Source organism: Ranitomeya imitator, chromosome 4 (genome assembly GCF_032444005.1).
Source record: "Ranitomeya imitator isolate aRanImi1 chromosome 4, aRanImi1.pri, whole genome shotgun sequence".
NCBI classification, from domain to species: Eukaryota; Metazoa; Chordata; class Amphibia; order Anura; family Dendrobatidae; genus Ranitomeya; species Ranitomeya imitator.
In genome coordinates, this window is record NC_091285.1 from 724,790,880 (window position 1) to 724,804,834 (window position 13,955).

General features: G+C 46.2%; 1 protein-coding gene across 1 annotated transcript in view; it reads left to right on the forward strand.

Annotated features, from left to right (window-relative positions):
* Positions 1-1,830: 1,830 nt before the first annotated feature.
* The window catches only part of LOC138674910 (macrophage mannose receptor 1-like), a 292,438-nt gene continuing 280,313 nt past the window's right edge, over positions 1,831-13,955 (forward strand). Inside the window, exons 1-3 of the mRNA XM_069762733.1 lie at positions 1,831-2,152; positions 5,645-5,675; positions 5,774-6,009. Coding sequence (XP_069618834.1) covers positions 1,831-2,152; positions 5,645-5,675; positions 5,774-6,009 — 589 coding nt within the window. The remainder of the gene's footprint in view (positions 2,153-5,644; positions 5,676-5,773; positions 6,010-13,955) is intronic.

Genomic DNA, 13,955 nt, shown 5'->3' on the forward strand with positions numbered 1-13,955 from the left:
ATCTCGCTGAGGATCTGTTTATACCAAGGAAGGTGACGGGCACAAGGGGGCATTCTTTGCGTCTGGAGGAGAGAAGGTTTTTCCACCAACATAGAAGAGGATTCTTTACTGTTAGGGCAGTGAGAATCTGGAATTGCTTGCCTGAGGAGGTGGTGATGGCGAACTCAGTCGAGGGGTTCAAGAGAGGCCTGGATGTCTTCCTGGAGCAGAACAATATTGTATCATACAATTATTAGGTTCTGTAGAAGGACGTAGATCTGGGTATTTATTATGATGGAATATAGGCTGAACTGGATGGACAAATGTCTTTTTTCGGCCTTACTAACTATGTTACTATGTTACTATGATTTAATGATGTACCTGATAATCATTTTTCTGAAAATGCTGAGGGTAATACCGATAATGCTCATGATGAAAATGTGCATGTGTTACCTGCTAACCACTTGTGTCCTAAGGATGATGTGTTCACAGGTGCAGGAGCAAGCGATAGTGCTAGGGGAAATGGGGAGATGCATGGGAACCGTGAGGAAGGTGATGCCGTGCAACTGACCAGTGCCACAGAGGAAGGTAACTGCCCCATAAGTAGCACTGCTCCTTGGATGTTGGGGTGGATGGCAAGGTAGTAACCATAGCAGCGCCGGCTAATGGGTCTGTGGAATTTCCCGGGGAGACAGCCTACGTAGTTGCTCCCCGGCTGTGCCTGGAACACAGAAAACGTTCTGCCTTTTGGACCCTCCTCAGTCACAGGCGTGACTGAACCAGAGATGGACCCAGAGCAGGTCCCAGAGGGTTCCCGTGGGGAAGGGACCCTGACGTCGCTTCTTGCTTCCCCTAGCCAGGAGTTTCAGGCCGCTCTGCACACAGATGCGAGCCTGGAGAATTTGAGACACCTCGCTGAGATGCCCACCTCCGTGACTGATAAAGAGAGGGTGTTCTGGGAACGAGGGAGGTTGTACTGGGAGACAGTACCAAGAAAATCGCAAAAGGAGTGGTTGAGGGAAAGACAGCTGGTCATCCCGCACCAATTCAGGAGTGAGTTGTGGATTGCCCATGAGATCCCGCTCGCTGGACACTTGGGGATCAGAAAAACCAAGGTCCGGCTGTCTCAACGCTTCTATTGGCCCAAGATGAGGACAGATGTGACAAACTACTGCCGCTCCTGTATCACCTGTCAAAGAGTGGGGAAGGAGGAGCCTGCTCTTAAGGCTCCCCTCATCCCTTTACCAGTGATAGAGGAGCTTTTCCACAGTGGACATTGTGGGCCTGCTGGCCGTCCCCAGCAATTCTGGGAAGCAATACGTTCTCACTGTGGTAGACTACGCTACCCGGTACCCAGAGGCAGTGGCTCTGTTCTCAACTAGGGCGGATAAGGTGGCAGATGCACTGTTGGCAATTTTTTTACGGGTAGGATTTCCCAGGGAGAGGCTTACTGATCAAGGGACCCAATTCATGTTTTGCCTAATGGAGGCTCTCTGTATGAGAATGCAGGTGAAGCATCTGGTATTGAGTGCGTATCACCCACAGACCAATGGCTTGTGTGAGCGCTTCAATGGTACCCTCAAACAGATGTTACGCATGCTGGTTGAGACCCAAAGACGCGACTGGGAGCGGTACCTCCTACACCTGCTGTTCGCTTACCGAGAAGTTCCGCAGGCCTCAACAGAGTTCTCCCCCTTTGAGCTCCTGTATGGCAGGCGAGTCCGGGGACCCCTTGGGTTGGTAAGGGAATCCTGGGAAGAGGAGCCAAACCCTTCTGAAGTGTCCATAGTGGAGTATGTCATGCACTTCCGTGACAAAAAGCAGACCTTGACGTGGTTGGTGCATGACAACATGACACAGACTCAGGCTGATCAGAAGCACTGGTACGACCAGAATGCTCGGGAGCGGACCTACCACGTGGGTCAAAAGGTGTGGGTGCTGGTCCCCGTATCAAAGGAAAAGCTACAGGCAGCCTGGGAAGGCCCATACGTCGTCCACAAACAGCTCAACCCGGTCTTCTACGTGGTCATGCTTGACCACGCTCGGCGTAGGCGAAAGGTCTTTCATGTCAACATGATGAAGGCTCATCACGAACATGAATCTTACGTCCTACTGGTCTGCAGCCTGCGCAAAGACGGGGAGGAAGACGCCCTCCTTGACATGCTGGCCCAAGGTAAGCGCCTTGTTAAAGGGACTCTGTCACCTGAATTTGGCGGGACTGGTTTTGGGTCATATGGGTGGAGTTTTCGGGTGTTTGATTCACCCTTTCCTTACCCGCTGGCTGCATGCTGGCTGCAATATTGGATTGAAGTTCATTCTCTGTTCTCCATAGTACACGCCTGCGCAAAGCAATCTTGCCTTGTGCAGGCGTGTACTATAGAGGACAGAGAATGAACTTCAATCCAATATTGCAGCCAGCATGCAGCCAGCGGGTAAGGAAAGGGTGAATCAAACACCCGAAAACTCCGCCCATATGACCCAAAACCAGTCCCGCCAAATTCAGGTGACAGGTTCCCTTTAACTGAACCACAGTGGTCGCAGTTGCGGGCCACATGGGAACCCTTTCGGGTCGTGTTCTCCAACCGACCTGGAAGGACTGAGTTAGGAGTCCATGAGGTGTACACCGGGAATCATGCCCCACTACGATGAACACTATCGGATCTCCGACGAGGTGCAGCAGGTTATCCGCCAGGAGATCGATGAGATATTACAGCTGGGCGTGATTCAATGGTCAGAGAGTGCTTGGGCCTCACCTGTAGTTCTCATGCCAAAATAGGATCGGACCACCTGGTTCTGTGTGGACAACAATGTTAATCTCCTTGAGTTCTGGCTTGGTGCTTTGCTTAGTGTTGTGTGTGTTTTTGTGCAGTACTGGTACCTCTGGTTCTGCTAGCCTTAGTTTCTGTTTTCTATTGGTTTCTGCAGCCTTCTCTGTGTTTTGCACTAGGAGGTGACCCGTTTTTGTACCCAGTCCTTAGTTCTTTTAGGGAACCCCTTCCCCTTATCTATAGGTCTTCATTTGAAATTAACCTAGGATCGTCGGTGGGTCTATTCGCAAGGAATGGGTCGCCCACTCTATCGTAGGGTTTCAACCTAGTCATAGTGCAGGGTCAGTTTTCCCCCTTCTACCTTAGTCCTTTGTTGCCAATCCGTAACAGTTTGTCCAGCCAGAAAGAAGTATTAAAAAAAAAAAAACCCTCCCGGATTTATGCAACATGAACAGTGTTCAAGATCTTGCTCAGCGTCTGCAAGGGTTAACGTTGGAAGTTGCCAGCTTACAGCAGCACGTGAGTAATTGCCCTGGAATCCGCTCTGAAGGACCTAAGGTGGGTTTGCCTGAATGTTTTTCTGGTAAACGGCAGGAATTTTTTTGCGCTTAAACATGCATGTTTACTTTATTTTCGGCTTAGATCCAGGTCTTCAGGGGCTGAATTACAGCGTGTGGGGATTATTATGTCGTTATTGCGAGGTGAGCCGCAAGTTTGGGCATTTTCATTGCTGTAACGCTTGCACCCAGACTGGTTGGCGCGGGCATGCGGGGGTGTGGCCCCACTGTGCCACAGACGAGACTACCCTGGAAGGGGCGTAACTAAGTAGCTTCCTAGGTGTTCGCTGGAGCCTCTGATAGTGAGGTCAGACTTGTGCAATATGAAGCTACCAGGTGCCACTCCAGGGTGGAGTCTGGCTGTGGATGCTGATCCTACCGGAAACGGAACATAGACAGGCAAGCGGGCACTCTGGCACACAGGCGGGCACGGCTGGCTCTCAGGTAGGACAGGCGGGCAAGGCTGGTACACTGGAAGAACCGGTAGAGACCGGTCTGCAGGCAGGTATGTAAAACCGGTAAGAACCTGTTCAGACAGGAGGGTATATGAGAAACAGGTAGAGAAAGACGGCAAGGAGCAGAGCAAAGTAGAAACGCAGGAGGCGGAGCCAAGAACAGGAGGCGGGGCCAAGAACAGAAACGCGGGAGGCGGAGCCAAGAACAGAAGAGCAGGAGGCAGAGCCAAGAGCAGGAGGTGGAGCCAAGAGCAGGAGGTGGAGCCAAGAGCAGAGACGCAGGAGCGGAGCAAGGTAGAACCGCAGGGAGCGGAGCCAGGTAGAACCGCAAGGAGCGGAGCTGCAGAGCAAGAGCTGAGCGGAGCCGCAGAGCAGAGAAAGACCACAGAAGGACCACAAAGTGCAGAGCCGAGAGTTGCGAAAAGCAAGACACCGAATGCAGAGCTGAGAGAAGAGCAAAGCAAGACACCAAGTGCAGAGCAGAGAGCTGAGCAAAGTCAGAGTGCAGAGCCGTGAGCAAAGCTACAGAGTGCAGAGCCAAGAGCAAAACCACAGAGTACAGATCGAGGTCACAGAATGCAGAGCAAGGAGCAAAGCAAGATACAGAGTGCAGAGCTGAGAGCAAAACAAGTCAAGGAGTGCAGAGCCGAGTGCAGAGCAAAGCAAGACACAGAGTACGCACGGCAGAGAAAGCAAACCAAGACAGGGACATAAACAGACACAGGAACAGGACTAGACTAAGACAGAGTCAGGCCAGGGTATGAAGCCCCACTGGGTGGCTACACAAGGACACAGACCAGTGTACAATGCTCCACTGGGTGGCGGACACAAAAGTCACAGAGACAGGGCCTGGCACCACAGCAGCTAAGAACTGACTGAGGGAGTAAGTTGCACAGGCCCAGACCACCGGGTGGAAAAGTCTTAAATACAAGAAGCCTCATGGTGATTGGCCGGGGACACCATAACAAGGTGCACACAGTCTCAATAAGACAAAGGAACTGCCGCCCCCCTATGCACACAGACAGAAGACATGCACAAGCAGGAAACATAAGGCATACAGCATGGAGCTGGCAGCAGAGAGAACTCAGAGCATGGACCGGAGAAGTGAGTTTGTGGGAAAAGCAGGTGGGGGATGGGGGGCCATGCAGTGATGCCAGCAGGGTTGTTACAATTGCGTCCAGATGACCCTTGTTTGATGTCTGTAGAAGCGGGGTTTTTTTGCTATGGGGGTGTTATATGATGATCCTGATCGGGTCACTACAGCCGAGACAGAACTCAGGCGGCTGAAACAGGGTTCTGGCGACGCTGAGAGATATTGTACCCAGTTCAGATGATGGTCTGCAGAGGTCAGCTGGAATAATCCAGCACTCAAGAGTCAGTTTTTAGCAGGTTTGAATGACAGGGTTAAAGATTTGCATATCCTGCACCTGCTACGCTTGAGGCTGCTATGCAATTAGCTATCCAGGTGGATAGAAGATCGAGAGGTAGACAGAATGAGGAGAAGGTTTCAATTTTGCTGGAGAGCCCCATTGACTGTGGGGAGCTGATGCAACTTGGGGTGATGTCCTCTCGTTCCCAGGAAAAGCAGAGAAGTTTCTCTGAGGGGCTATGTCTTTATTTTGGTAAGGCTGACCCTTTTATTAAGCAATGTGAAGGACGCATAGACAAGGAAAATAGAAAAGAAAAAGTCATTCAGTATAACCCTGCCTTTCGCATTGCATTTTTACGGTCGGCAGGAGTTTCTTTTTCTGGTAGTTCTACCTGCCGTGGTCAGTCGATTGATTTTCAAGTGATCGTGGACTGTGGTTCTGCACATAATTTGATCAAGAATTTCTAGACAAGTATAAGATTGATTCTGTACCTTTTTCATGCCCTTTTCCTGTAGTGGCGATTGATAACACTCCTCTAGAGCATGGGTGCGTTTCTCGGAAGGTCACCGGGTTTCCACTCACTGTGAATGTGGAACCCCAGGAATCTTTAGATTTGTTTGTAATTGATACATTGCCTTTTCCAGTTGTCCTGGGGTTACCCTGGTTAAAGATGCACAATCCTGTACTGGACTGGTTGTCAAGTACGATAAGATCCTGGGTCAGGTGTGTTATGGGAAATGTTGTGATGTACAAATTGCTGCTGTTGTGAAAAAAGAGTTACCTGAAGCCATTCAGGAATTCTGGAAAGTCTTTTCAGACGTGGAGTCACAAGCTTTACCACCCCATAGCAATTACGATTGCGCTATTGAGTTTGTCCCAGGTTATACTCTCCCTAAGAGTCGTTTATTTAATCTGACGATTCCCGAGAGGGAGGCCTTAAAGGAATGCCTGCAGATTAGTCTTGCTGCAGGTCATATAAGACCCTCTTAGTCCCCTGTGGCAGTGGGGTTCTTTTTTGTAAAAAAAAAAAAAGATGGGGGTCTTAGGCCATGTCTGGATTTCAGGGAGATTAATAAGATCACTGTGCGCAATCCATTCCCCTTGCCGCTAATTCCGGATTTGTTTAATCAATTAGTTGGAGCCAAGTGGTTCTCTAAAATCGATCTCCGTGGGCATATAATTTGCTGCGGGTTAAAGAAGGCGATGAATAAAAGACAGTCTTTAATACCCCGGAAGGTCATTTTGAGTGTATAGCAGGGCCGGACTGGCCATCTGGCAATTCTGGCAAATGCCAGAAGGGCCTGTCTGGTCGTGGGCTGCCTTGTCTGCTATGTTAGCAGAATCAGTGTTCTCAAGACTCCCATACTGTTAAGAGTTGTGACGGAGCACAAAGTCACTGACTGTCACTTACCCCAGCAGGCCATGGCTATCATTAGAAATTTTGGTCTTGTAGTACATCTTCCTTTCCTCCATCCAGGGTAATATATCCCATCTGGTACTTGGGAGCGGGGACAGCATGGGCCTGTGTGATTTCAAATGCCAGGGCTGAATTTCAGTCCCAGTCTGTACCTGATGTCTAGTTATGCCTTTCGGCCTTACAAATGCTCCGTTCTTTCAAAATTTCATTAACGACATCCTGAGGCCGTTGATCGGTAGGAGTGTGATTGCTTATTTGGATATTTTGATCTATTCGTCCGATCTGGAGTCGCATTGGCGGAGAGTCTGTGAAGTTCTGCAGATTCTGAGAGAAAACTCACTCTTTGCTAAACTGGAGAAATACGAGTTTGCGGTACAGAAAATGAGTTTTTTTAGGTACTTTGTTTCCAGTGATGGTTTTGAGATGGATCCGGTGAAGGTTCAGGCGGTATTGGAGTGGCCTAGACCTGAATGCTTGAAGACGATTCAGAGATTGTTGGGGTTTGCTAATTATTATAGAAAATTCATAAAGAATTTTTCTGTTATCGCAAAACCCCTTACTGATCTTACTAAGAAGGGTTCCAATACTGTCCAGTGGTCCCCTGAGGCTGGTAAAGCTTTTGAGCATCTCAAGGAGAGATTGAGCTCTGCTCCTGTTTTGATCCAGACAGATGAGACTAAGCCCTTTCTGGTAGAGGTGGACGCCTCATCAGTAGGAGTGGGGGCTGTTCTGTCCCAGGAGGGAGAGGATGGGGTGCATCCCTGTGCCTTCTTTTCTAAAAAAAATTTCAGAGGCGGAGCTCAACTACGATGTTGGGATCCGAGAATTGCTGGCTATTAAGCTTGTGTTTGAGCATTGGCGACTTTTTTTGGAGGACGCTAGACATCCTATACTGTCTTTTCTGATCATAAGAACCTGATCTACCTGGATTTGAATGCCCGTCAAGCTAGGTGGGCATTGTTTTTTGCTGGGTTCCATTTCTCTGTAACTTATATCCCTGGGACAAAAAATGTTAAAGCTGATGCTTTGTCTCGAGGTTTCTCCCCAGCAGTTAATACTGAAAAGGAAGAATCTATTCTGCAGAGAGGGGTCGTGGCAGCATCAGGTTCGGAGTTGGAAAATAGCATTCTTAAAACCCAGGATGCGGCACCAACTAACACTCCGTATGGGAAATTATTTGTGCCTAAAGCCCTGAGGAGAACTTTGTTTACGGAATGTCATGAGTCTTGTTTGGCCATCCAGGGATTGCCGGAACAAGAAGGTCGATCAGTCTGGCCGGACCCTCAGTGTAAATACATCAATGTGAATACACACCTGTACTTTGTATCTCCCCACCTCATTGTAGACTGTAAGCTCTCACCAGCAGGGGCGGCTCATTATTGTATTATTAATTATTGTATTGTTAACATTGTTACTTATGACTGTTGTGCTTGAAACTGTTAAACTGTAAAGCGCTGCGGAATATGTTGGTGCTATATACATAAAGATTATTATTATTATTATTATTAAGGCTTTTCACAGCAGATTTCCGAATAAGGCCCAGCCTAGAGGATCTGGGGGATCCTCGTTAAAGGGGGGGGGGTACTGTCAGAATCTGTTTAGTTTGTGACTATCCGCCATTTTCTTGTGGAGTTCTGGCTGCTGGTCTTTTTCCTCTGGTGCTGGGTTTGTCTTGGGTCAGGTGCAGGGCCGTATTTAGAGTTTCTGCTGCCCTAGGCACTTTTAGTGCTGCCTCCCCCATTGGTGACTATGACACTATCCGCAGTGACTTTGGCAAGAATCGCTGATGTGAAAGTCGCCTTTTGCAGCAGATCGGGCAGTTTTTCTGCATCTGCCGCGTAACGGATCACTTACGGCAACACTGCGTTTGGTTTCATTCATTCCCTATGGGATTTGCGGTACTTGCTGTGATCTGGGAAATGCGGTACCATACCTCCCAACTTTTGAAGAAGGGAAAAAGGTGTAAAGGTTGTGGCGCACTACGTGCGCCGCGGCAAATTTTGGGCCACGCCTCTGACCACACCCATTTCACAACTAATCACACCCATATCCAAGTCCCAACCACACCCATTCAGCACTGCTGATCACACTGTTTCATATACAATAATTAAAACAAAAAAATATGGCCACGCAGTGCTCCATACTGTATAATGGCTACGCAGTGCTCCACATACTGTATAATGGCCCTACATGATGCTCCATACTGTATAATGACCTCACATGATGCTCAATACTGTATAATGGCCGCACATGATGCTCAATACTGTATAATGGCCGCACATGATGCTCCATACTGTATAATGGCCCTACATGATGCTCCATACTGTATAATGACCTCACATGATGCTCAATACTGTATAATGGCCGCACATGATGCTCAATACTGTATAATGACCTCACATGATGCTCAATACTGTATAATGGCCGCACATGATGCTCAATACTGTATAATGACCTCACATGATGCTCAATACTGTATAATGGCCGCACATGATGCTCCATACTGTATAATGGCCCTACATGATGCTCCATACTGTATAATGACCTCACATGATGCTCAATACTGTATAATGGCCGCACATGATGCTCAATACTGTATAATGACCCTACATGATGCTCAATACTGTATAATGGCTCCACATGATGCTCAATACTGTATAATAGCCGCACATGATGCTCCATACTGTATAATGGCCGCACATGATGCTCCATACTGTATAATGGCCCTACATGATGATCCATACTGTATAATGACCTCACATGATGCTCAATACTGTATAATGGCCGCACATGATGCTCCATACTGTATAATAGCCACACATGATGCTCCATACTGTATAATGGCCGCACATGATGCTCAATACTGTATAATGGCCCTACATGATGATCCATACTGTATAATGACCGCACATGATGCTCCATACTGTATAATGGCCGCACATGATGCTCCATACTGTATAATAGCCACACATGATGCTCCATACTGTATAATGGCCGCACATGATGCTCAATACTGTATAATGGCCCTACATGATGATCCATACTGTATAATGACCGCACATGATGCTCCATACTGTATAATGGCCGCACATGATGCTCCATACTGTATAATGACCGCACATGATGATCCATACTGTATAATAGCCACACATGATGCTCCATACTGTATAATGGCCACACATGATGCTCCATACTGTATAATGGCCATACATGATGCTTCATACTGTATAATGACCGCACATGATGCTCCATACTGTATAATGGCCATACATGATGCTTCATACTGTATAATGACCGCACATTATACAGAATCCAGAAGAAGAATCCAATTTCACCTGTCAGAAGTGTAGACTAGTGGCCCTTTTAGAAGAAAAGGTGCGGGGTCTGGAAGAAAGAATAGCAACTTTGAAACTCATCAAAGAGAATGAAGACTTTCTAGACAGAACAGAAGCATCTCTACTGGTCACAGAAGGTGCAAAAAGTGTCAGAGAACCTCCAAAAGCAGATGAGTGGAAGCATGTGACCAAAAGAAGCAAGAAGACCATGGAGAAATCACCAACCACACAACTGAAGAACCGATATCAAATCTTTGTAGAGGATGAAGATGGCACACCTAAGAATGAAGCAATACCAGCAAGCAAAAAAGAAAAGGGCACACAGCAACAAGTGACAGCAAAAAGTACAGCCAAGAAGCAACGAAGAGTGGTGGTGGTGGGAGACTCACTACTGAGAGGCACAGAAGCAGCCATCTGCAGACCGGACATAACTGCAAGAGAAGTATGCTGCCTTCCAGGTGCGATGATCAAGGATGTGACCGATAGGATACCAAAGCTCTTCAGCTCCAAGGACGTCCACCCATTTCTTCTGATACATGTTGGCACCAATGACACGGCAAGGAAGGACCTACCGACAATCTGCAAGGACTTTGAAGAGTTGGGGAAGAAAGTAAAGGAACTGGATGCACAGGTAGTTTTTTCTTCTATCCTTCCAGTAGATGGGCATGGCACCAGGAGATGGAACAGGATCCTTGATGCAAACAACTGGCTAAGACGATGGTGCAGACAACAAGGATTTGGATTCCTGGACCACGGTGTGAATTACTGGTATGATGGACTCCTCGCCAGAGACGGACTACACCTCAACAAACCTGGGAAACACACATTCGCCAGAAGACTCGCTACACTCATCAGGAGGGCGTTAAACTAGAAGAAGAGGGGACGGGAAGAAAAACATTAGACTCGAACAAAGACGACCCAGGAAAACATACTCAGAAGGGAGGTAAGAACATTTCTAAAACAATCCACAGTGAGGAGATTGGAACAAAACAAAATCCTCTAAACTGCATGCTCGCAAACGCCAGAAGCCTGACAAACAAGATGGAAGAACTAGAAGCAGAAATATCTACAGGTAACTTTGACATAGTGGGAATAACCGAGACATGGTTAGATGAAAGCTATGACTGGGCAGTTAACTTACAGGGTTACAGTCTGTTTAGAAAGGATCGTAAAAATCGGAGAGGAGGAGGGGTTAGTCTCTATGTAAAGTCTTGTCTAAAGTCCACTTTAAGGGAGGATATTAGCGAAGGGAATGAGGATGTCGAGTCCATATGGGTTGAAATTCATGGAGGGAAAAATGGTAACAAAATTCTCATTGGGGTCTGTTACAAACCCCCAAATATAACAGAAAACATGGAAAGTCTACTTCTAAAGCACATAGATGAAGCTGCAACCCATAATGAGGTCCTGGTTATGGGGGACTTTAACTACCCGGATATTAACTGGGAAACAGAAACCTGTGAAACCCATAAAGGCAACAGGTTTCTGCTAATAACCAAGAAAAATTATCTTTCACAATTGGTGCAGAATCCAACCAGAGGAGCAGCACTTTTAGACCTAATACTATCTAATAGACCTGACAGAATAACAAATCTGCAGGTGGTTGGGCATTTAGGAACTAGCGACCACAATATTGTGCAGTTTCACCTGTCTTTCACTAGGGGGACTTGTCAGGGAGTCACAAAAACATTGAACTTTAGGAAGGCAAAGTTTGAACAGCTTAGAGATGCCCTTAATCTGGTAGACTGGGACAATATCCTCAGAAATGAGAATACAGATAATAAATGGGAAATGTTTAAGAACATCCTAAATAGGCACTGTAAGCGGTTTATACCTTGTGGGAATAAAAGGACTAGAAATAGGAAAAACCCAATGTGGCTAAACAAAGAAGTAAGACAGGCAATTAACAGTAAAAAGAAAGCATTTGCACTACTAAAGCAGGATGGCACCATTGAAGCTCTAAAAAACTATAGGGAGAAAAATACTTTATCTAAAAAACTAATTAAAGCTGCCAAAAAGGAAACAGAGAAGCACATTGCTAAGGAGAGTAAAACTAATCCCAAACTGTTCTTCAACTATATCAATAGTAAAAGAATAAAAACTGAAAATGTAGGCCCCTTAAAAAATAGTGAGGAAAGAATGGTTGTAGATGACGAGGAAAAAGCTAACATATTAAACACCTTCTTCTCCACGGTATTCACGGTGGAAAATGAAATGCTAGGTGAAATCCCAAGAAACAATGAAAACCCTATATTAAGAGTCACCAATCTAACCCAAGAAGAGGTGCGAAACCGGCTAAATAAGATTAAAATAGATAAATCTCCGGGTCCGGATGGCATACACCCACGAGTACTAAGAGAACTAAGTAATGTAATAGATAAACCATTATTTCTTATTTTTAGTGACTCTATAGCGACAGGGTCTGTTCCGCAGGACTGGCGCATAGCAAATGTGGTGCCAATATTCAAAAAGGGCTCTAAAAGTGAACCTGGAAATTATAGGCCAGTAAGTCTAACCTCTATTGTTGGTAAAATATTTGAAGGGTTTCTCAGGGATGTTATTCTGGATTATCTCAATGAGAATAACTGTTTAACTCCATATCAGCATGGGTTTATGAGAAATCGCTCCTGTCAAACCAATCTAATCAGTTTTTATGAAGAGGTAAGCTATAGACTGGACCACGGTGAGTCATTGGACGTGGTATATCTCGATTTTTCCAAAGCGTTTGATACCGTGCCGCACAAGAGGTTGGTACACAAAATGAGAATGCTTGGTCTGGGGGAAAATGTGTGTAAATGGGTTAGTAACTGGCTTAGTGATAGAAAGCAGAGGGTGGTTATAAATGGTATAGTCTCTAACTGGGTCGCTGTGACCAGTGGGGTACCGCAGGGGTCAGTATTGGGACCTGTTCTCTTCAACATATTCATTAATGATCTGGTAGAAGGTTTACACAGTAAAATATCGATATTTGCAGATGATACAAAACTATGTAAAGCAGTTAATACAAGAGAAGATAGTATTCTGCTACAGATGGATCTGGATAAGTTGGAAACTTGGGCTGAAAGGTGGCAGATGAGGTTTAACAATGATAAATGTAAGGTTATACACATGGGAAGAGGGAATCAATATCACCATTACACACTGAACGGGAAACCACTGGGTAAATCTGACAGGGAGAAGGACTTGGGGATCCTAGTTAATGATAAACTTACCTGGAGCAGCCAGTGCCAGGCAGCAGCTGCCAAGGCAAACAGGATCATGGGGTGCATTAAAAGAGGTCTGGATACACATGATGAGAGCATTATACTGCCTCTGTACAAATCCCTAGTTAGACCGCACATGGAGTACTGTGTCCAGTTTTGGGCACCGGTGCTCAGGAAGGATATAATGGAACTAGAGAGAGTACAAAGGAGGGCAACAAAATTAATAAAGGGGATGGGAGAACTACAATACCCAGATAGATTAGCGAAATTAGGATTATTTAGTCTAGAAAAAAGACGACTGAGGGGCGATCTAATAACCATGTATAAGTATATAAGGGGACAATACAAATATCTCGCTGAGGATCTGTTTATACCAAGGAAGGTGACGGGCACAAGGGGGCATTCTTTGCGTCTGGAGGAGAGAAGGTTTTTCCACCAACATAGAAGAGGATTCTTTACTGTTAGGGCAGTGAGAATCTGGAATTGCTTGCCTGAGGAGGTGGTGATGGCGAACTCAGTCGAGGGGTTCAAGAGAGGCCTGGATGTCTTCCTGGAGCAGAACAATATTGTATCATACAATTATTAGGTTCTGTAGAAGGACGTAGATCTGGGTATTTATTATGATGGAATATAGGCTGAACTGGATGGACAAATGTCTTTTTTCGGCCTTACTAACTATGTTACTATGAATAATATAGGCTGAACTGGATGGACAAATGTCTTTTTTCGGCCTTACTAACTATGTTACTATGTTACTATGTTACATGATGCTCAATACTGTATAATGGCTGCACATGATGATCCATACTGTATAATGACCGCACATGATGCTCCATACTGTATAATGGCCGCACATGATGCTCCATACTGT